General features: G+C 42.0%; 1 protein-coding gene across 2 annotated transcripts in view; it reads right to left on the bottom strand.

Moving 5' to 3' along the window:
• Window positions 1-3,731: 3,731 nt before the first annotated feature.
• The window catches only part of LOC138023515 (uncharacterized), a 43,919-nt gene continuing 23,307 nt past the window's right edge, over window positions 3,732-24,343 (bottom strand). For both annotated transcript variants that reach the window (XM_068870518.1, XM_068870517.1), the window contains exons 16-22: window positions 10,001-24,155; window positions 9,343-9,560; window positions 8,046-8,238; window positions 7,226-7,615; window positions 6,439-6,813; window positions 5,590-6,058; window positions 3,732-4,321 (exon numbers count right to left, since the gene is read on the bottom strand). In XM_068870518.1, the coding sequence (XP_068726619.1) occupies window positions 5,604-6,058; window positions 6,439-6,813; window positions 7,226-7,615; window positions 8,046-8,238; window positions 9,343-9,560; window positions 10,001-24,155 (15,786 nt within the window). In that variant the 3' untranslated portion in view covers window positions 3,732-4,321; window positions 5,590-5,603. The remainder of the gene's footprint in view (window positions 4,322-5,589; window positions 6,059-6,438; window positions 6,814-7,225; window positions 7,616-8,045; window positions 8,239-9,342; window positions 9,561-10,000; window positions 24,156-24,343) is intronic.

The following is a 24,343-nucleotide window of genomic DNA, read 5'->3' as shown; positions in this document are numbered from 1 at the left end:
AAGCCCAAAAGAAGCCAGCAGGCTTATAGAGAATGGGCTCCCTCAGATAAATAAATAAATAGAACAGAATTTTAATTTTTTGAGGAAAAAATGGCAGAGCTACTGTAAAAATCTTATGATAAATTAGATAGTCACATTGATCATAATTAGGTTAAAAACAGAGAAAGAGAGGAAAAAAAGATATATATATATAAATATTCATATATACGTCATCCACATGTCATGGACATGCTACGTCATCTACAACCCATGGTCATCGTCACTTTTTGTGTTCTCTTCGTCGTTTCATGAACCGAAAATTCCTTTCCCAGAGTGGATTTATCGGTTTCTTTGATGCACCGTGATCCAAGTGATCTTGGATCAGTGATCCTTTTTCGGATCATCCCAAAGGAACTTCCCATCCCTAAGTGACCCAAGTTTTAAGACTTAATTCAAAAAAGGCACCTGTTTATTTTAAGTGGAATTTTCCTATTCAATCGTGCGCCATTACTAACTTAAAAATATTGAGAGAGCTAGATCGAGGAGAAAATGACGTCAAAGACTCGCTAGTTAACGAATGCAATGCGTTTGTACGCGACTGAATTAATATGCAGTACGAGAGTTTCGGGCTCTCAGATTTTGCATACACAATGCACCGCGTTTTCACGCTGGAATTGATTGAGTGAATGACGTCACTTTTCCCTAGATCCAACCCTCTGAGTCCGGGCGGTCAGTTTTTAACGTGAGTAATGGCGTACCGTGAAATCCAAAACTTAAGAGTCAAAGTAACACACGCTTAAACACACGCTCCTCACAAACCTCAAATATGGTGGCACTACATAGACGACATCTTAATGATATGGACACATTTAATGGAGACCCTCAACAATTTCACAACTTACCTCTGAGCATGAAGTGTAAAGTGAACGTCCCCGCATTTCCCCCGCTTGGGCCCAAGGGGGAGGGGGTCCGGTGGTTTCAAATGACTGGTGCATAAATGTTCGCACTTTTTCCAGGACATCCAATTAATGGAATGAGCAAAGCATCATGACTATTTTCACCGATATCGTGTATACAAATACAGCGAGTCGAACGGGAATAAAAAATAAAGTTCAGTATGCTCTCAATAGCGCTGACACTTCGGCTGATAAACGAAACCACCTCAACTGGTGAATAAATGTGACCATGTGACCACCTCTTTTAGATTTAGAGAGCCTCTTTTTTTCATAATTATTTCTTTGGGTACAAATTATATTTGACCCATTTTGCCCTTAGTACTCCATTGTCACGTTTTGGTAGGAGGAGGAGGCCCAAGCCTTCAAAAAACAAGAGATTATCAGGGCCCCTTCTCTTACCCGGAACCAGACCTTTTTAGTAAATAATAGGCTTTATTTACTAAGTAACCAATTTGTTATCCTTGGGAATGACAATAGTCATTTGGTTCGATGCGAAACTTACTTGAATACGAAAATAACACAAACAGCGGTGATAAACATTGTATTCCAACGCATTTTTATAAAACTTGACGTTTCGTATGCTGGTCAACACACATTTTCAAAAGTGACCGTTACAATTTTTAAAAACTATATATATATATCGTAAACAATAGGGGTCTGGAACCTAGACTGAGAAAAATGATCTGCAGCAGTACGTGTCTAGACATAATGAAAAGTAATAGCTAAAACAGCAATAACTTCTCACTACTAATATTGACATTAAGGGAAGGCTTTAGCTCTTGAATGAACAAAGTCTCTTTAACTTTGCAGTGAAAGTCAGTTTTTCCGGACGCTAAAATGTCAAAGTGATTCCATTTTCCCTTAATGTCAATATTAGTAGTGAGAAGTTATTGCTCTTTTAGCTATTACTTTTCATTATGTCTAGACACGTACTGCTGCAGATCATTTTTCTCAGTCTAGGTTCCAGACCCCTATTGTTTACGATATACATATATAGTTTTTAAAAATTGTAACGGTCACTTTTGAAAATGTGTTGACTAGCATACGAAACGTCAAGTTTTATAAAAATGCGTTGGAATACAATGTTTATCACCGCTGTTTGTGTTATTTTCTTAATCAAGCTACGATGGACTAAGAACAAGAGTTTATACGTTACTTGAATACTAGTCATAAAAGACGTACCTTAGGGCGCTTTCCATAATTGACTGGACAGAGCGAGCATTTGGAGGGACTAACTCTACAACACATTTATATTAACACACTTCCAAGGATTATATATACTCCTCAGGAAAACCCAATTGTTCCCGTCAAATTGTTGCATTTTCTTTGCAAACTGATGGGTCTGGCCTGCCAGTTTTGACAAAAGGAAAGCGCCTTTAGTCTTTGAAAATTCGTGACTTAGACTCAGTATGTAAGATGGGAGTTGTGCGCCCGCGGCACAGCTGTCTCTTCTACGCACGCGCATTACTTTGGCTGGACCCAGAATAACAAGAATCATGAGGACAAGTCTAACTGAGGGCTGTCGGCTAATGTCAAGTTAGACTGAAAAACTTTGAAAAGAACAAAGAACCCATAAGTGCAGAGAATGAGGAATCTCACGGTCTAATCCCACTCAACATCAGATGAAATACATTTGTGATTCTTGTTTTCTTAATATTTACAACTAATTGTCCTGATGCATGCGTTCGTTGCTGAGAAAGGTTATAATTTAAGTATAAGGGGTTGGGTTTAAAATGATCCAGGTTTCAAGTTAGTTTAATGGATATTTTACCCGGATTAATTGGTGAAAAAAGGGAACCATTTAAGTCAAATTTGTTATGATGGAAAAGTGAACAGAAAGGGAGTTAACAAAGTTTTGATTTGTGAATTAATGGCATCGATTTTCATGCCGTTCATTTAATCTCAGAATGAAGAGCGATTCCTATGTTTTTGTGGTAAGAGCCTTTTTTGTGTTAGATCAGTGGTAAATTTTCGGCCCGGTTGATGAATAAAGAGATCGATTCACCACTTTTAACAAAACAATGCTCTCGCTTTCGCTTACGCGCATTCAGGTTGAGGAATTTCTTTATCTTAGCAGAAATGTTCGGTTTGGTAACCCAAGATTTCCACTTGTGAATTGCCTGAGCGCACTGAACATTGTACAACACCTCCGCTCGGCCATAATTCGGTACTGAATCGGCCCTCTTTAGTCGCAATCCGATTTCAATCGCCTTACGCAGGAACTGTCTTTGTAAGGTAACGGTGTCAGCTGTGCATTCTGTGCGAGCGCAGGCAGACACAAAAATGACAGGCAACACGGATACGGTCTTCATATATCGCAGTTTTTCGCATCTCCTGTGTTTTCGCCACCTTTGGCTTATTAACGTTTAATTAAATCAAAGTGCAAGAACGAGTTCAAAGACTAAAACGTTATCGTTTTCAATAAACCAAAACCAAAGCAATTACTTTGGCCAATCAAAAAAGACGGAGACAATCCAGTTCACCAATCAAAACTCGAAGTAATTAAACGTAGCCGACACAAAGCGCGGGAAATCTTGCACGCGCGAGCCACGATTGGTTTTGGTTTCACTTCTGATTGGTTGAAAAAGTGGCGCGAGAACTTTGAACCAATCACTGAGTGAAGTAATCATAAACCAAAGTAATTATCTAATTACTTTCGACACTCAATTGAAAACCACTCTACCCGAACTTGGACAATTGCTACCTCCAAAGGCACAGTGCATGCGCAGTACGGAAAAAATTAGAGGTTGTACTCGTGATCCACTTAGCATGTCATCTTACAAAAAGAAGCCTGCGTTAAACTTTCAACCTTCTTTATTTTAAACCCCCATTATAAAATAATTAAACAATGGTATGACTAAACTACGCTGTTACATTCTTGTCATCAGAATACAGACACAACAGGTTGCTTTCGTCTGTCGTCTTCATTAACGAACGTGAATTGCGAGGATGCAAACAAAACGCAATATTTAACCAAGTTAAAACGACACCAATGAATCAAAGGAATTACTTGTCCTCTCTGTTTTGGAATTTCTCATATATTGCTGGAAAATGATTGTTTTTGAAGGCATTTAAATCCGTGGTGTTCAATGCTGTGTTGCTTGATATCTTCTCTTCTATTACTAGCCAGCACATACCTTGCCCAAAAGCCCGAATGGATATTTTGTTATGGAATGAAATCATGGCTTTTCACTATACATATGGTTCTTTTAAAAAAAGAAGTTACATTTCTAATAAAATAATTGAAATTTTGTTATAAATTATCTGGTTCAAATACTTGACGATGGCGTGGACAAATTTTATTTTCATAAAAAAGGTAAAACTTTCTTTGTACACTTCAGTGGGCGGAAGTGGGCGTTTACTGTACTGGCCTTTTCAGGAATGGTCTGAAGCAAGAAAACACAAAAATGAATGTTAGTGTTAAGAGCAATTCGTGTAACCTCAAACGCCTTTTACTTAAAGGGGCTAGGTCAGGCTATTTTAGGTATATTCGTTTAATGTTGTTAATTATGAGCTCTAAACGTCAAATTGGCAGAGCAAGAGTCTTTCATTTGCAAAATCACGGCCACATAACAACTGAGAATGATTTTCCAGCTGTGTAAATGACATTTTGATATAGACTGATATAAATTTGAAAAAAGGTGGGCCGACGTTTTTCAAATTTACTCAAATTCAATCCATTTCAATCCTCTCCAGTTTTGTCCATCCATGTCCCTTCTTGGCCTCCCTGTGTTTTCTTAGAGTTCTTCTATAGTTTTGAACAGTTATTTTGATATTTTAGTTAATTGTATGACCATTCGATCAGCGCTGAAATTGCCTAAAATTGCGTGACCTAGCCCCTTTAAGCAGCAAATTTTCCCTTCACTACCAATGAGACGCATACAGTAGGGTAGATACAGGGGCCTGTAGGTCAGCAAAGACCTCACACGCCGGTTTATTGTAGGAATACTGATAAAGAAAATACTGCTCACGATTCCTCGTAATACAGACATGTGTCTCCAGAGACAAACCAATTCACAGTAAAGTAGTGCGACACCGCCGGTTGCAAAAACCCAAAATCACTTCGTGGAAAAAAAGAGAACTACGGTACCGCCAACTCTGGGGGCGGAGTTTCGCTAACGAATCATGGAAAGTAAGAATACACACTTATAAAGCAAACTTAAATTGTTGCTGACCTAGAAATGTTTTCAAATCGTAACGGCCTACTATATATGTTGTGACACTCATACCCATAATCCCTCTGGCACGGCACCAATCCTCCTGTCCGCCGGCAATATAACTATTTTTGTCTATTACGCTTCGCTTTATTGTCAGAAATACTATATCGTAAACACTGCAACGCTAAAAAAATTACAAAATTTGTTTGCGTTTAACTTCTTAGTGCGGGAGCGAGATTCGACACGTTCGCCAAGTGCAGAAAGGCAAAACAAAGAATTGGACATCGACAATTGAATTAAATGAGCTATATTTTTATGTGATTTATTCCATAGCTTGGACGGAGTTAACGAAAGCCTATTAGAATTGTGTTAAAAGGTAAGGCTAAAATTGTTGTTCTGCATTCGCTGTAAGTGAAGTGAAATTATTGAGGTGCGACGAAACTTCATTCCATCAATATTTTTTGAGGGAGGAGGGGGTAGGGGGTAGGGCTTCTTACCATCCCATGTGTCCTCAGCATTTCTGATGGAAGGAGTTGACCTTGCAGATGGTCTTTCCTTGGCCTACGTCACCGCGAGCGCAGAAGCATTCCTTACAGACGAACTGATCTCGCTTAATTTGCTCTCGCCACGTGCTCACACTGGCTTGTTGTAAAGCTCCAAATTTGTCTTTATTATGTGATCCCAAGAATGAAAGTCCGAATACGGATCCCTGCGTCTCTTTCATAAGTTTCATATGATCGCCATCCGGTAAAGCAGCAAGGCCGGTACCAACTTCAGGTTTTTTTCGGTAGAACACTTTGCCTCTGTAGTCTTGTCCAACTATCTCACCTCGGAGTTTTCTGTACTTGCCAATAACGTTCAGTGTGATGTCTTTGGTCTCCAATAGTTTACCTGTGTTGTCTACAGATATTTGGTCATATACTCCGCTTTCCGCGCCGGTCAGCAGGAGGAAGAGTTTGGTCGCAGCTGTGAAAATAGCATTATTATCAGCGCATACGTTTATATCTGAATTTCAGAAGTGATATGTCAAGCTCAAAGCTTTCTTTTCTTTTCTTTTCTTTTTTTTTTTTTTGGTGGGGGGGGGAGGGGGAGGGAGAGGAAGGGGGCACGTTGTCGAAAGCAAACGGGAGTAGATATATTCATCGACCAATCACAGCTCAAAGTAATAACATATAGAAGGCACGAATGGTGGGAAAGCGTGCGCATGCTGGCCAAGAGTGTGACACGCAAAAATGTTCAGCCAACCATTTGGCGTAGTGAGACGAACCCAAAAGAGTCGAGAAACTTCCATTTCAGTCAACTGAGAACATCCCTGTAAACGATAACTTGCTCATGTTTTAACTTACCAGGTCTGAACGGATAAATGTATGCCGCCTTTGCTATTGCTTCCAAGGCGTCACTAGAATCGTTCTGAGATTCCACTCCAGCAAACTTCAAATGCTCAAAAGCACGCTCAACACTAGGCAAATCATTCATCAGCTGACCGTCAAGTGTTATGGCATGCGGGTGTTCGTGTGACAACCGTCCACCATAAGCCATCACGCCAAACTTGAAAGAGTACTTGCTTGGATCCAGATCTTGGACAACGTTGTTGAGATATATTGGTAGCTGTTCAGCGTAGCGCTGCAACATTGATGTCTCTTGCACCAAAACAACCACATCAACTTTCCTGTTTGCTTGCTGGAACCACCGCTGACCGATGTATTTGCTGCCGCAACGACCTACAGGAAAGTTTGGTTTAAGTGCCTGATCTTTGAAAAGTTGACTGTGAACATATGCTTAACAACCAAGGGAAAAAATGACAAGACGATAAACTACACAGATCACAAATATCCCGAATTTCGCAAAAATCATGCCGATCCAAGCTATGTTATAGCATTTTCCTTCATCCAGCTGTTCATTATGCTACAAAACGGGATTCTAATGAAAGAACTGAGTGATCCGCGCACTTCATTCTAATCAAGACTGGGAATAAAATATTGTTGTTACCTTTCAAAACTAAAGAGCAGCACTTTCGTTTGAAATTAAACTCCCAAGAAAATTGTCTCGGATATTTGCTTGGCATCGCTGGTTATGAGAATGCTAGGTTATCCACGCAACAAACATGACAGAAAATGCAATTGCTTCACTTACCACACTCCGGTAGATAGTCGGCCCATTCTCCTCGCATTCTGACCAGTTCAATGTATGCAGCTGTCGTGTTACAATGCCTCATATCTTTGGGTACGTCCGTGTCGCATTCATGGTAATCGAGCTCGCAAGCTTTCAGGAAAGGCTTGGGGTCGACGATCGAAAAGTAACGAGATAGAGGAGAGTTCTCTTCTTTAAAAAGAGCACGGCAGCGCTTGATGTTGCTCGATGGTTTGCATTTGGGCGTGTTTCCTATATCCGTGGGATGAACTATGCACTCGGGGTCACGCGTTGCTTCCCAAGAGTTGACAAAGGTGGTGAAGTTCTTGGTGAGGTTGTTATAGATAGTCATGAACTCGTCGTGACGCTCGTTGTTGTTTGTACCGAGAAGACCTAACGGAGCAAAGTTTATAGTTAATACTGAACGCCAATAGGCCAGCCCATGCTAATTCTTCTCATCTGTTTCCATCTACGGCCATTTTTGTATTTTTACTTCTCACTGCGACTGCTCTTTCCATCGAAGCACTCTACCCATTCCTCTTCTCTTGGTTTAGAAAACGATGGTATTTTCCCTAACGTTTCGCAAATTCTTATTCAATAAAAACTTACATAAAAAAATATTGCTATTTTAATATCACTCTTGTTTGTGCAAAGGAGTGAGGAGAAGTTTAAACTAGATGGTGAAACAGTGGCGCATCGCTTTCTAAAAGTGCACTCGGGCACATTTACTAGTCTATCAAATGGTTTGATATTGATATGAGAAGGCCGATAACCAACTACTGCAAGCTGAAAAGATTTTAAGAAGAAAGAAGACAATACTAACCTGCCATCCGTCCGTGATACCACTTGGCGATGTTGAATGTGCAAAGGTAATGCTCCACGTCACAGACGATTTCCAAGCCAAGGTTATGGCGAAGTACAATAAATGAACCTTCTCGCAGAACTGAAGTCTTTAACGTCTGCACTGGAAGCTCAGTAAGGTAGCCATCAGAGATCTTCTGACCGGACGAAGTGATCTGGAAAATAACAGTAAGTAAGGAAATAACACTGGATGAGTCAGGGAAGAAACGCTTCGGGATCGGGGACGGGCACGAAAGAGCACGAGATGTTTGCAGTCTAATTTCATGTATCTAGTTGGGGCTAGAGCGGTTTTCAATTGAGTGTCGAAAGTAATTAGATAATTACTTTGGTTTATAATTACTTCACTCAGTGATTGGTTCAAAGTTCTCGCGCCATTTTTTCAACCAATCAGAAGTGAAACCAAAACCAACATTTTCCCGCGCTTTGTGTCGGCTACGTGTAATTATTTCGAGTTTTGATTGGTTTGCTGGATTGTCTCCGTCCTTTTTGAATGGCCAAAGTAATTACTTTGGTTTTGGTTTTACGACACTCAATTGAAAATCGCTCTAAAACAATCCGATTTGAGTCTAATAAACGACCATGCATCTTTGGTACGAAACCAACATTAAGTAACTTTGCCAACACGTTAAAATATGAGTCGTGTACTGAAAAGGACTCTTGTTGATAAGCCTGGGTGATTGACCATCTGACACCCCGAGTGGCAGTCATCTTTCAGGCCCTACTGTGTGGACCTCACTTGTTGACTGTGAAGGTAACTTCCGCTCAGGTAATACGATTTCACTGTCGACGTTACTGCAAATAGTATTTCCTTAAAACTACCCGTACCGGGACAATGTTATTTCATAAACACGATAGTAAAATAGAAATGGTCTTTCGAAAGTAGTAGAGTACGGTAGTATTCCGCATGAAATAACTTTCAAGCTCTCTCATACAATACCTCTTCCTTTAACGACCTGAATATTAAGATCGCCTGCTATCTATCCATGCGTGAACCCTCATTTTGTTCCAGTTAACGAGGAGGCCCAAATTTACAAATTCAATTCAAAAGATTTCTTCTTTTTTTTGTTTTTGTTCTCTTTAGACCTATGAAAATGTAGCAATCTTCGCTGTCGTGTATTTACATTGGCAAAAAAAATTATATATAAAAAATCTAGCACCCTACGAATGGGCCGCGCCATCTCCTTTGAAATGTCAGTCTCGTAAAAAGCGGTATTACTAGTGGGAAAATATGCTATTTTTCCAACACAGAAGTTCCTAACCTTGACAATCGTTTCTACTCTGCCATCCTGGTGTATCTTCACTGTAGAGTCCTCTGTCACCACAATGATCGCGGTTTCCTGGCTCAATATGGTAAACTTGTCGTCGCGTACATCTCTGGCCAGCACATACATGCAGTCAGACTTCTTGTAACCAGGGAATGTGTAATACGTTCCATCAAATGTGTACACATGAGAGCTTCCAAAGATAATCGCAGTGCCTGGAAATAAAACGCATGTTATTATCAGACGTGCAATCGCCAATTAAATGGAAGCTAAAGAACAGTGCTTCCTTTTTCTCTGTGTGGAATCTCAAGGTTTTACAGGTAACAGTGAATTCCCAGGGTGCTGTTTAATTTGATGCTCTGGTGGATAATTTTAACTTCAGAAAATCAACATTTGATTTGCTTTGCGTTAATTTGTTGATTTTAATTGACAGTTTCCCTAATTAGTGCTCCATCACTAGAAGATTAGACTGTTAAATTTAAAAGTTCCTTTCCTTTTCCTTTCCTATTAGTCTATGGACATCATCCGAGTATGTGGCCAATAAATGAAATCTAAGCAGTTCTTTCCAGTGGTGTCGTTAGTTTTTTCTAGAGGAGTCATTCAATTGAAAGCTACCCGAGCAGTACTTTTTGTTAATGAGGAAACATTAACTTACTATTAAACGGTGGAATCCAATTCAGAGGGTTCAGTATACTAGACATCTGATCCACTTTATGACCAATTCTCTTTTGCATATGTCCTTTGACTCTGTGTATATTCTTCACCTGCGTTTTCACCATATTCTTCGTTTGGCCGAAGTAGTTGCGAGTCTTGTTAATGCATCTAGTTGTCATTTCGTGATTGGCTATTTTCTGATACAACGCTACCGATTGGTTGCTCAGTGCGTTATAGCTTCGTACTGTCGCATCAAATAGTTGGTAGTAAAGGTCGCGGCAGAACTGGACAGAACGGTGGAAAGCGTTTGCACAGTAGTTCCTCAGCTTTATCATCACTTGAGTGAGGCTGTTAGAGTCGCGGATGTCAAGACTTACTTTGAAGAAATAATTATACATGCCCACAGTAAAGTTATGAATGGTGCCGTATCCCTCATTCCAGCAACGACGTGAGAAGCTTACAGCCATTGGAAGATACTTCTTCACCACGACAGAGTTGTAAAGAATGGGCGCAGTTTCGTTGTAAATGCGTTGACAGAAACGGAGTGTCTTCTTGACGACATCTGCCGAGTAATTCTTTGTTTTTATGGCAGCCTCTCTATATAACTGGCGAGCCTTGTTCAAAGCTGCGTCGGAGTAATACCTCGTCTTAGACAGTGTCGAGTTAAGCGCTATCGTGAAGTAGTCACTTGTTTTATTGTACGCTTCCATTAAACTACGGGAATTGTAGATGTCCGTAGTGGCATGTACCGCTGTCTTGTATGTTTGAACAGTGAAATTACGGGCGGCATTGAGGACTATTGGAATGTACCTTTTAGCCATTGGCAGATACTTCTGCGCAAACCTTGTGTTGTGAACAGTCATCTTGGTCTCGTCGTACAGACGTCTGCAAAACTCAATTGCTCTTTTAGCTAATGGATAGCATTTCTTCGCAAAGGTCGTGTTGTAGACGATCATCAAGGTCCTACGATACAAACGGCCACACGACTCAACGGTCTTGTTCAATGCCCTTGAGTAGAACTTGCGGTACTCAAACAGAGCCTTACGTTTGAGCGTTAAGGCCTTTTCCAAAGCCATTTCGCGGACGTCGTTATACCACACCACGGACTGGTTCAAAGCACTGCGGGTGAAGATATTTGCCTGAGCTATTGCTTCCTGGGACCCTTTGTTAAACGCACCCAGAGCTGTCATGGAGTGGTTCTTTGCTTTACCGAAGACCTCTGTCAGATTGCTGGAGTTGTAGATATCCCGGGAAACATCAGACACAACGCGATAGCATTGAACACCGAAGTTCCTGCTGGAGTCCAAAGCCGTCGAAACGTAGGCGTGAACGATCGGTAGGTACCGCTTCACGAGGGTCGTGTTGAGAACGATTGTGATAGATCTTTTGTAAAGGTGTTTGAACAACTTAATGGTCTTTCTTACGGCTGGGTTAGAGAAATTCCTTGCCTTGCCCAACAGGTTCTTGTACACGTAAAGGGTCCTGTTCGAAGCCATTGTGGCAAAGTTGTTGAACAGCGCTCGGCTCTTGTTGACGGCAGTTTGTGAGAAGCCGCCGCAGAGCTCCATGGTTACATCGAAGACATTCTTGGAATAGTTTTGTACTTTACCAAACGCATCCTCCAGACAGGTGGAATTGAGAATATCGAAAGCGATCAACTCAACATTCTTGTAAACTTTGTTAGAGTACATGAGTGTGATATTAACCCCTGTGTGATACGAATGACGCAGTAATGTAATACCTTCGAGTAGGTGATGTTGTGTTATGTTGAGACAGTGACGTGTCAGAATCACGGCACGGTGAAGGTACTTCATAGTTACGTTCTTCGGCTGCTGCAAGAAGGGACATCGGCGACTTAGAGCAAGGAACTCTGCAGTGCCATTCTTTATCATAACTTTCCATTCATGCGATACGTTAATTAACTTGTTGGTGATGTTTTTCGCATAGTTGAAGATCTCATGTCCACGCGTTATATTTACGGCTTGAACGAAATACCTTTGTGCGATGCTTTTAAAATTTGTGGAATTTAGATATCGGCGACATAGGCTGAATCCACGGTCGAGAAACGCCATGGTCTTGTTCTTTACCTGAGCTACATCTAGTCCTGTAACAAAGTTCTTGGTGATGATAAAGTAACGAACAGTCATGTTGCTATACTTCACAAATTCCGGATGGTTCTTTGCTAGGATGTAGTATTTTCTCGCGAGCATCAAGGCCTTGTTGTTGTACTGTATAATCATTTCCTTCGCGTTATTGAAGCGATGAGCAGTCGTGCTAAAGAATTCTCTGACAAGAGGGTGGTTCTTGGTCAGGTTGTAAGCATTTAGAACGAATGCATAACCATTTTTACTGTACAGCACAGCCAACTCCTTGGTGATGTTGATGTAATTTAGAGTGACGTCAATATAGCGGCTAGTGATTGGATGATTCTTGGTGAAATTGTATGCTTCCATGACAAATCCATAAGCCTTCTGACGGTAAAACACGGCACTGTCCGCGGCTGCTGCGACCCACGCTCTACCAAGAGCTTTGACCCGAGTATTCAGATTCCTAAGTTCAACTTTGAGGTCGCCAAATTTCTCGATTATCCTCCGTTTCAAAGTCTCCACCTTGATCAAAGCTTCACTTCTCAGTGACCTAATCTGGATAGCCATTTCATCTTTCAGTGTCCCGATCTTCATCAAAGCTTTTTCTCGTAAGTAGTTGACGTTGTCGAGAGTTTGTGCCTTGAATACCATCATTTTAATTTCTAATGACTTGATCTTTTCCAAAGAATCACGTTTCAGAGTCCTAAACTTTTGCATGAGCATTTGTTTGATAGCCACCATCTTGTTCGAAGCAAGCTGCGGAAGACTTTTCACTTTCTCCACCAAGGCAATAACGATAGTCGTTATATTCTTGTCAAAAGAGCTTGAGTGAGGTATAACAAATGTTATGGCTCCTTCTGACACTTGAATATACTTGGGGAGAGCAGCCCGTACGTCAACAATTGCCTTGTCGATTCTAATGCCAAGTTCTGCCAAGGAAAGGCGCATAGCCTCAACGTTCATTTCCACAAGGTAGGGTAATCCATCGATGTATGCACGGGCTTCGTTTGTGGCAGTTATAAATGCTTCTCTAGCATTGTCGATGATATTGATAGCCTTAATAGGAACCCTAGCATCTCGAATAATGCCAATAGCCTTGTTATAAGCAGCGTGGGCACCTTTCATAATTCGGTCAATGGTCTTGTTCATGGAAGGATGGAGGTTGTGGACGGCCAAATTTAATCTGTATTTTGCGCTGGATAAGGTTGCTTCGAGATTGACCATCGTTTGGTTGACATATGCTTCAGCAAGTTGCATGTTTCTTTTAATCAATTCGTGAGCTTTCATCGCTGATGCTTTCAAGAACTCGGGAGCTTGATAACTGACGAAATGCAAGGTTGTATTTTTGATGATGTGGATACTTCTTCTAACCCTCTCTTTAACAGCATCCTCAAGTCCAGAGTACTTACTGAGGAATATTGCCGTCTCCATCAACTCGACACGCGTTGCATTCAAGAAGGCGATGACAGGTTCAGCTTCCAGCAAAGATGCATCTAAGGCCAACATGGTCTTGTTTATGGCACGCTGCAGGCAAGCCTTGGTGACATTGAATTTCGTCAGCGTTGCATTGACAATAATCCTGGGCAAATTGATCGCCTGCATGAATATTTTGCGTCCTTCAACAAAAGATTCTCGAACGGTCACTTTGCCCAGCTTGCGAAGCATGTTAAAATGGGGGCAATTGACAGCCATGGTAGTAACTTGACGGGTCAGATTGAGTGCACGCTCTCTCAAAGTGATTGCTTCTATTGTCACGTTCTCTTTCAGATCGAGTAACAGTTTGCTGAGGTTCCAGTTGTAATACAAGGGTACGAGAGTGCTGTTGTAAAATGGAAGCAATGTTTCATAATACAAAGGCTTAAGTTCGCTGTTATAGTACTTCATACCACTGTCTACGGTTTGATTTATCCATACTTGGGTCTCATGTACTCGGTCCATCGCCCAGCTGCGCGCCAATTCAACGGCTCTTAAGGTCACATTTCTGCACTTGCCAACGCACTGTCCCGCAAACGCTTTGTACTTGTGAATCAAAATGCTTCCGTTTCTGTACAATGGAAGAACGTGGGTGTTATAGATGATTCCATAATGGCCCTTGAGAATCAAAGTGAAATTCTCAAACTGCGCTTTCATCATCTTTGTGTATTTGTGAACTTTTGCCGAGAAAATCTTCCTGTACTCCTGAATGGAGGCATTGGCGATTATGGTATAATTCTGGAGTGACGCATTTAGGCTCCGAGTGTAGTTCTGAACAGAGGCGTTGAAGAAGTTAATATAAGACTGAACTTCGGTCTTTAAAATCGTCGCGTAGTTCTTGACTGCTTCATTGAGAAGCTCGCTATAGCTGTGGAGTTCTCTCTTCAGATTGATCACGTAATTCTGAATTGTCTGCCTCAACAACATTGTCGCGTCGTTGAATTTTGTCCTGAGAAGCAAGGTGTAGTTTCGAACTTCTTCGTTTATGTTCTTGAAATAGAACTTCCCAAATGCCACTATTTCTCGCGTAAGGTTCCTAGCGTGTAAAGTCATGTCTTGCATCTTCGTTGTGACGTTTATGGCAAGCTCGATTGCCTTCAGAACGTAATTATGCTCGCTGATTTCGCGGAGTTTCATGCCCTTCACATCTCCAAGCCTTTCTAACAAGGTCTCTCTCGTTTCTTGTATTCTGGCCCTTAGGCTCTCTTTCAGCGAACCAAATCGATGTTTACTGCTCAGGACTAAGCTCCTCACATTGTTTGAAACAAGCTGGGCAGCCTGCTGCATATCACCTTGAGTGTAGTTTGCGAGGATTTTGCTATACTCGACCAACTGGTGTCCTTTGACCTCTTCTATGAGTCCCAGCCAAGTCTCCTGGTAAAGGTACTTCTCGGCTGGCGTTTCTCTTGTAACGTTTCTTAAGTACATCAGGGCCATTCTAAGGACATTCTCCATGAAAACCTTTGGATTAGCAACGATTCTTCTATACTTTAGCTGTAGCATATGATATCTACCCTTGATCAAAGCGAATCTTTCCATTAGTTGGGCCGGGAGGGTCGCGTTAATGTAATCAATGGCTGTTTGGATTTCTGCTTCCACTTTAGGCCTTATCTCTTTCACGTATCCCAGGGCTTCAATATACTTCTCGCGAACGAACCTCTCAGCTGTAGCAAGGCGCTCTTGCCAGTGGCGTTTTCCAATGAATTCTTGAATATCTTTTCGCGACATAAACTCCAGATAGATTCGACGCACCATCTCCACCGTCTTGACCCCTTTTACGAAAATGAACATTTTGGCTTTGTCAATGAGGGGTAGGGATACGGTCTTGGCATTCACAAGGAAGAACAAAGTCTTGTTCTGCACCACCTTGAAGTAAGGATCTAAGATGGCAATTAATTCTTCAGCGGCGATGTAAGTGATGTTAGCTGTTTGGTTGTACAACGAGACTGCTTCTTTCGTTATTTCAAACAAGGTCTTGTTCAGCTGCTGAAGTTTATTTGTCCATTCCTCTATCTTGACATATTTGGATCCTAACTCCTTTATTTTTTGTCGCACTGGCTCTTTAAGCTCATTGAATCTGAGCTGCAAGACTTTTTGGGCCTCAATTGACTTGCGCTCTGCGAGTTCATAAGCTTCCTGGATGAGTTTTTCTAAGGTCTTTTCCTTGTTTTCGTGGTACCAAGCTTTCGCAATGTACAGACTTTCCGTTAGCATCAACACAGTCTCGTTCATATATTTTAGAACCATTATTTTTCCATTGAGCAAGCTCTTCTCAATCTTGGGCAGGATGGCATCGTTGAAGTAACCCATTAAGTGAGTTCCAGGAGGAAATAGACCACGGATTTTGTAGAAGCCAGAGAGGGTCATGTTGCGCGTCATGTTGTAGATGTGCAGAGTGTAGTTACGACCAATTTTGTAATACTTGTGATAGTATTTTCCAGCAAGATCACGAGTAAACTCGTAGAATTCAAGCGTGAATTCGCGTGTGACATTGTAATAAGAAAGGGCGGCGGTGACATTCAGGTACTTAAAGGCTAACAACTTCGCACGATTGATCAGGACCAATGTAAGATTGTGCGCCCTCAATGTCACGGTCTTTGCATCATTGAAGAATTCCATTGCTCGCAACGTTACATTCTCGTACAGATGAACTCCGCGTGAGGCAATATTCTTGTAGATATTAATTGTGAGGGCGGAGAGATTCTTGTATATATCAATTGCACGCAAGGTGATATTCTTGTAAACTTCCAGTCCACGTAAACTAACATTCTTGTAAACATCCAGCCCTTGGATGGTCATATTCTTAAACAGTATCCCTGCACGATTTGCGGCGTCCTGGTACAGTTTTTCTGCAGTGAGAGTTATATTCTTGTAGAGAGTTAAACCATGCTTGTTTAAGTATTCATAGATCTTGACAACGATTTCCTCGTACGACATGTTCTCGTACTTACTCAACTCTGCAACAAATGCCTTGGCTTGAGCGATCAACTTCTCTCTGTAAACATGAAATTTCTTGGTCGCTATTTCCGTAAGTGTATTGTACATTGTCTGCGCCAAATCTTTGTAAGAATTGTACACTGCAAGTGCTTCTTCACGATGTTCATCATATAAAGCTTGACCATGCTTCCTAAAGACGTTATATGCCTCGATGGTTTTGTTGATTGCGGTGTTTTTGTACAGAGCGCCGTGTTCAAGGGAAATTTTTTTCAGTCTTCGCTCCACTTCAAGAGCGGTGTTTTTGGCAAGGACTCCGTACTTCATAAGAATGCGCCCAATCTCATTTCCAATCGAAATAAATTCCTCCAATAACGCATCTTTAGAAGTGGCCATGCGCATCAAGTTCTCAGTTAAGTTTAAGACACGCTGAGACAAAGTGAAGAATTTCTGCACTTCTTTCTGTATCTTTAAAGTTGCGTTGCTAATGTGGTATCTCAAAAGAAGTGCTTTCTCCATGATGCTGAAATCTTTTAAGTGCTGAATAAGATTTTCCCACTGAAGTTTCAGAGCATTGATTTTCCCCATCAGGTCCATCTTTGCCCAAGCTGATTTCACCGGACTGACTAGATCTAGGGCGCGTAATTGTGTAGTAACGTGGAAAATCTCTTCGGTGACATTTCTGCTGATGACTTGCACTTTTCCGATAAAGATATCCAGAATATCTTTCGGTTGTAGCCGAAGGAGCTCCTGCAAAGAACTGTTCAGCGTCGCTATGGATCTTTTCAATAGCGCAGATGCGTGGTCACTCAGGTTAAACCAAACCGGATTGTTCAAAGCTTCCTTCGTGAGATTAAAGAAGTAGATGCCTTTCGTGAACGATATATCGATGATCTGTTGAGGACTTTTCTGAGACGTTTCGCGGACGAAGATAATGATCGTGGTAAGGGTTTTGTTCGAATAACGATAAGCTTGCCATGTGAAGTCATGGGAAATAGCGACAGCTCTATCAATTGCCACTCCTACGGAAACGTTACGGATGTAGACATTCCGTAGTTGGGAAATCACATCCAACAACACAGGCGCAAATGGAGCGGCCATGGACTGCAAGTATCTCGTCACGTTGTTGTTAAGCTTCACTGCAAACTTGGTGATGGGTAAGATGAAAGCTTTCGTTGTGAGATTAATGAGAGGACCATGGACTTTCATAAGTTTTGCATAGGTTTCTAATACCACTATCTTGATCTTGATGGCAATGGCCCTGGCTTCCTTGCTAATGTTCCTGGTAAGATAAATGGCTTGGCTGGTCACGTTTTCCAGAAGACTGGGAGTAATTGTTACGATATTCCTTGTGAAATTCACAGCTTGTTGATGAATGAAATAGGCTATGTCGTGAAGCTCTAGGAGCTGCTGGCGAACAGTCGCGTTAAGGCTCGTAAACTGAAGATGGACCGTCTCGTTAAGCTCGTTAAAGTGCATCTGGATGGTCTTGTTCAGAACGGTGATGTTGCCAACCATTTTTTGCAGTTTCTTGGCAAAGACGAGCAAGTTCTTTGTAGTGCAAGAGGCGTTGAAGCCACAGGTAAACTCCTGAACGTTTAACATGACATTATCGAATAAAGGCCCGATTTTCTGACCCCGGATCTGAATCTCTCGGATCTTGACGATTCGTTCGCGTGTCTTCAGGTCCACTTTTCTAACAAATTCTGTGGTGATTTCTTTCAATTTGCGAGACAGGTTTCTGATAATGTCTCCAATCTTTTTTCCTTGAACTTTAACACCATTCAGCATAATCGAAACATTCTTCGACCAAGTTTCAAGATCTTTGCTGATGTTCTTGAGGTGCAGAGTTACAATGTCAGCAATAAGTGGATAGACCTCACTTTGGAACCGTTTGTAGAGATCTGTGAGGTTACGGAGAATTCGTTTGTCTAACACACTGACGATGCCCAGTATTTCCTTGTAAAGGACGGTGGCGTTTCGTAAAACGTAAGGAAGATTCTCTACTGTGTCACTGGCAGCCTTGAGCATGAAGACGGACAGCTGAACTGTTATGTTGTGCGCCATTTTGGAAGTCTTCTGTAGCAGACCTTGGTAGTCGTATTTGTTTATCTGAGCGTACAGATTCAAAACGTGAGGTCTAATCTGAGCGTCTAGTTTCTTAAAGACAGCTTCAAGTTCTGTTGTCAAATTTTCTCCTCTTTGAAGGGTTAGATTGTAGTACGTCATAAAAACATTTGCGACGAGGGACTTCAGATTTTCTGCATTGCCTATCAACATGTTTAGCGAAGTCATATTCCATGTTAACGAGAAACGGCTTCCCTCGGCGTTGAGATGGTAGATTCCACGGGCTTCATTCACAATATTCGAGCCAACAATACGTTGAAGAGTCAACTGAACGCGGTCGTCATCAGGAATATCACCAACAATTTGTCCTGATATTGTAGGAGTCATAGTAACATTGAAAATGATACTCCTTGATGCTGGATTGTATCTGATAAACCACCCTGCTTGATTGTTTTGGTAACTCATGAAAGTGCTAGCCACGAAGTTCTTCCAGTCGAACCTTCCGGTAAGACCAATGGTGCGGTTGAAAGCCTCCAGCATCACTGACAGGGTCTTGGTGTCCACGTCCAGACTATTGGTGATGGCAAAGGTTTTCTTGAAAAGTGTAATGCCAGACTGAAGGGTCTTGGTAAGCCTGTTATACGAGGAGGACAGGGAAAGTGACCTCCTGAAGGCTTTCATGTCTACGCCAATTTTCATGCCTTCGCTGGTGTCCCAGGACGCATCTAATGTTACTGGGGTATTGGGTATTATGTCAACCGAAACCAAAAGTGTTTGTTCCTCCTGCCTAAAGTCAATCCTGTGATTCCATGTCCTGTTCAATGCTCCGATTTGAGAGGTAAGAAACAAACCGTTTTCTCTAACAAACAAGCCTTTTACCTCGACGGGATAAGCCGGGCAGATTTCAAAGTGTCCATAGTATTCGCCGGTGCTCTGGATGTATGTGAACCAATTGCTAATCTTCTTGTCAAGAAACTTGACGTCACTTTCGATGGAGATACCATTTTCCGTTATCCAGGAGAGCGTCCACGTGATAGGTTTTCTTGGAAGAACCTCCATGTTGACCTCAAGAGAGTTGTCTTGCTTGAACCAAGTCAAAGAATACCTCAGTGTTTTATCAGGTAGATATTCAACTGTTAGATCACTGAGAAGTTGTCCAGAGTTGTTTCTGAAAACACCTGTGAGCGAAACCGTGTTGCCCTTTGAGTAGATGAAGGATAGCCTGGTTTTATGATAGGACTCTTTGGTGTTGGAATAGTTATTGTACACCGCAACCCAGCCGTATTCATAGGACCGTCCCATCAGTTTTAGATTGTACTGATATCCAAGGGAGTGACCTCTGTCTTCTTTCAACAAAGTTAACTTGGAGCTATCGAAGAAGAGATTTCGGCTGCCATTTCTGAGCATACGAACTACGAAAAGGTCTTTCACTCCTTCTGATGGGTTGATTAAAGTTGTCTGCCACTCAGCAACAAAGCGGCCTATCTGTGAACGGAGCTGTACCATCTTTCGTTTATCGTTGGTCAATAGTGTTAGAGATAATTTGCTTACAACAGTTTCGTTACAGTATAAAAGGACTGCAGCTTCCTTTAATGTTTTTCCGTTCAGCCAGATTCCTTCGACAGCGATGTACTTGTTCATTACAGAGGCCTTCAGTCCTACAGCCTTCTCAGTGGTATTCCTAAAGTACAGGGATGCGCCAATTGACTTTCTGCTAACGGTTGTGTTAAAATGAAGAGTCTTCATCTCCTCCAAGTTGGAAAAGCTGAACCATGATTCCAAGAGAATGTTCTTGTTAAATTTGGCAGTGAAGCTGTGGGCACTTTCATCGGGCCTGTTAAACATGCGTGTCTTTAATTCAACAGTTTTGTTGAGGACTTCCATGTTAAGAGACAAACTTCTTTCAATAGAACTATTGGTAAAAACGGCACAAATTTTACCATGTGAGCGACCGAAGTACTCTGGATATATGCAAGCACTTTTCTGAGACTTTAGCTGTTGAAGTTGTCCAATGAGTGCCATGGTATAATTCTGATAAGTAGCGCTCGTGACAAGCGTCCTTTGCTTTTCCTGAAATATCAGTTTGCTCTCTAGCTTCAACGACTTGTTACAGGAGTTGACGTCAAAGCGAAGTCCTGAGCTAGTTGGTTCATTAAAGTAAACCAAGGATGAATTCATGCTCTTGTTCATTACCGCTAGGTTAAACTGAAGTCCTTTCTTGGAACTGCCACTCAAGAGAGTCCAGGAAGCCTCCAAAGTTTTGTTAACTGCTGAAGCTTTAAATTTGATGGATCTTCCGTTTTCGGTGTTGAGGTAACTCCAAGAAGTCTCCACAGTTTTGTTCATCGCAAAGGCGCTAAGCTTGAGTGATCGTCCACTTTCATTTTCTGTAAAAGCTAAAACAGCTTCAGCGAACTTGCCCATTGCGGAGGCTTTGAACTTCAGGGATGCCCCGTCTTCGCGCTCGATGAAGCTCCAAACAGCCTCAACAGTTTTCTTCAGAGCTGAGGCTTCAAACCTTAGGGATCTCTCATTCTCTTTCTTTACGTAAGTCCAGGTAGCTTCCACTGTTTTGTTCATGGAGGAGAACTTAAATTTAAGAGCTCTATCGTTCTTGTTCCTTAAGTAACTCATGAAGGCTTCGGCAGACCTGTTTGCACAGGCAGCCTTGAAATGGAGAGATTTCTCATTCTCGTTCTTCACGTAACTCCAGGTGGCTTGAACGCTTTTGTTCATTGCAGAGGCGCTGAATGCAATTGATTTCTCGTTTTCACTCACTAAGTAGCTCAATACAGCTTGGACAGAGTTGGTCTCTGCAGAGGCGTTAAACTTGAGCGAGTTCTCTTTCTCGTTTGTGACGTAACTCCAAACAGACTCCATTGTCTTGTTCATCACAGACGCTGTAAGTTTTATCGCTCTCTCGTTATCACTTCTTAAGTAACGTGCTGATACCTCGACCGACTTCTTCATAGCAGATGCATTGAACTTGACTACATGTTCATTCGTTGTCTTCATGTAGCTCCAGATGGCCTCAGCGTGTTTTCCTAAACCAGTAGAATTGAATTTTAATCGTTTCTCGTTTGTGAGGCTGGTGAGTGTCAAAGCTGCGCCGAATGGCTTGTCGAGACCAGTAACATTAAACTTGATGCCCCTCTCGTTGGGGAGGTTAACGTAGGACCAAAAAGATTCCATCCTCTTGTTAAGAGCGTTTACTCTAAATATCAGTGTCTTTTCACTTGAAAGACTGGCAAACGTCCAGGCCGCGTCAACAGCGCTATTTTGGGCCTTAGCGCTGAATTTCAGTCCCTTTTCTCTTGTATGGTTGAGAATGGTCCATGCTATTTCCACGGGTTTCTCAAATACATTGGCCTTGAAGATCAAGCTTTTCTTTCTTTCCAAATTGACAACGACCCAGGAAGCATCCACAGTGTTATTCATGGCACTGGCTTTAAACAACAAAGTCTTCTTCTTGCCTACGTTAAGGAAACTCCAGGCGGCTTTAATGGTCTTGTTTAGAGCTTGAGCGTTGAACTTCAGACTCTTTCCATGAGCTAGGTTAATGAGGGACCATTTGGCATCTAAGGTCTTGTTAAGGGCACTGGCGTTAAACTTGAGAGTTTTCTCTCCAGCCATGTTAAGAAAACTCCAAGTCGCATCCATAGTCTTGTTTAGAGCCCTGGCTTGGAATTTGAATCCTTTTTCGCTTGTAAAGTTCAGGTAAGAGCATTTGGCTTCAAACGACTTCTCGAGTGCACTGATATTAAACTTTAGGCTTTTCTCAGAATCTGAGAGGAGGAGACTCCCTGAGGAATAAATGTTCAAGTTCTGAGTCTTCCCATGGAAATTCAATGCCTTTTCGTTTGCGAGATTAACGAAGGTCCATTTTGCATCAAAGGTCTTGTTAAGGACGCTGGCGTTAAATTTCATCCCTTTCTCGACGGATGAGTGTAGGATACTCCACGTGGCATGAATGTTCTTGTTAAAAGCTCGACCGTGTAATTTCAACGCCTTCTCACTGGCCTGGTTAATCAACGTCCAGGTCGCATCCATTGTTCTATTCAGAGCTGATGCATTCAAATGGATTCCACTCTGTTTTCCCTGTGTAAAGTATGAGCCCATAACAACTGCTGTCCTGTTAAACGCAGCGACATTTAAACGCAGCCCTTTTTCTTTTTCTCTGTTGACGTATGACCAGACAGCCTCTACAGTTTTGTTTAGAGTGGTAGCATTCAGCTTGATGCTTCTGGTATCAGAGAAATCTTGGAGAACTAGGGAACTCTGTGCAGAGTAATTCATGGCCACGGCATTCATTTTAAGTCCCTTCTCGTTTCCACTGTTCACGTAAGACCAAATAGCTGCGATGGTTTTGTTGATGACAGATGCGTTAAACTTCATGCTTTTTTCAGTTGGAAGATTCAGGAAAATGAAAGCTGCCTCTGCCGTCGTGTCGAAGCCTGATGCATTGAAACTCAATCCCTTCTCTACGCCTACGTCAACGAAGGATCCTACAGCATTGATCGTCTTGTCCAAAAGTAATCCCCTGAACTTGATTCCTTTCTTCTGTCCAAGATTAAAATAGCTCAGAACAGCCTCTGCCTTACTTCCAAATACAGTAGCATTTGTTTTTAACGCCTTCTCGTTGGGAGACTGCACAATACCACTATACCAGCGAAGGACACGGTTCATGTTGTCGTGACTAGCTATAAAGCGTATACCTCTCTCGTCTCCTCTTTCAGCATAGTGGCCACGAAGGGTAAATGACTGCTGTAAAGGACGAGTGAACAAGCGGAGAACTCCCTCCTTCTGAGATTTAAGGTGTCTGCCAGTGAGGTCCATTCCTACGTTTGCGAGTCCGTTGTTGAAAGTGAACATAAATTTGTTATCCTCGTCACCAAGGTTTCCATTGAAGGTCAACTCCGTTTTCGAGCAGGTGTGGTTTGTCACGAAACTAATACTCCTCATAGGGATATTCAACTCTCCAGTCGCGAACACGTACTTGCCAGTCCAGTATGTGATGTTGTTAACATAACCGAACACACCTTCAGGCTTGTAATAAAGCTTTGTCAGCTGTCGGATGGTATAATTCCCGTAAGATGCAGATAGATGGATACCAAGGTCGCGTGATAGGCTATCCTTAGTACTGTTAAAGAACTGACCATTGAGGATAACTGGGTGTCCGAAGATGACATCTTTGGCAGTCGTATACGTCAGGTTTACAGCGTGTGAGACGTTGTTGTATCTGGCCTCAAGCTTGCCGAACTCAACCCCAGGGACACCGCCAGACAAGGTGAATAGTTTGCCATCCTCTTTGATCCACAAGGTCACATTGGCATCGAATTTCCTCTCCCATGTCGCTCCAGGAGTGGACATAGAGGCTATCACATCATACTTATTCTCATCTTCGGTTTGCAAGCGTTCGACTAGTAGCTGATACCTCGTTAGCTTTGGATCAGTACGCTGCATCGAGATACTGTATGAAGCAGGACCAGACAATGGGAAAAAAGGAGACTCTAGACCACGATAAGCCAAAGGAAGCGAGAGCTGGCTACAAAACTTGAGCCCAAGGAGACGGGTCACATTCAGACATGGAGAAGGCTGTTAAAACAAAGGATGAGAACCAATAAGTTACCGTAGCAAACAAGTGAGACTAATGTAAAGATTTCTGCCTCTAGTCCACTCTTCCGGATTTGTATAGGTTTTTAAAGCGATCTCTCAAAAATATACATCTCAAAGCATAAACGGCGGAAATTGAATAATTTATAAAAAGCGCTCGGAAACGAAAA

This window comes from Montipora capricornis, chromosome 11, assembly GCF_036669925.1.
Source record: "Montipora capricornis isolate CH-2021 chromosome 11, ASM3666992v2, whole genome shotgun sequence".
Classification (NCBI taxonomy): domain Eukaryota; kingdom Metazoa; phylum Cnidaria; class Anthozoa; order Scleractinia; family Acroporidae; genus Montipora; species Montipora capricornis.
Note: the sequence above shows the minus strand (reverse complement) of the source record. Positions and strands in the feature narration are given on the sequence as shown.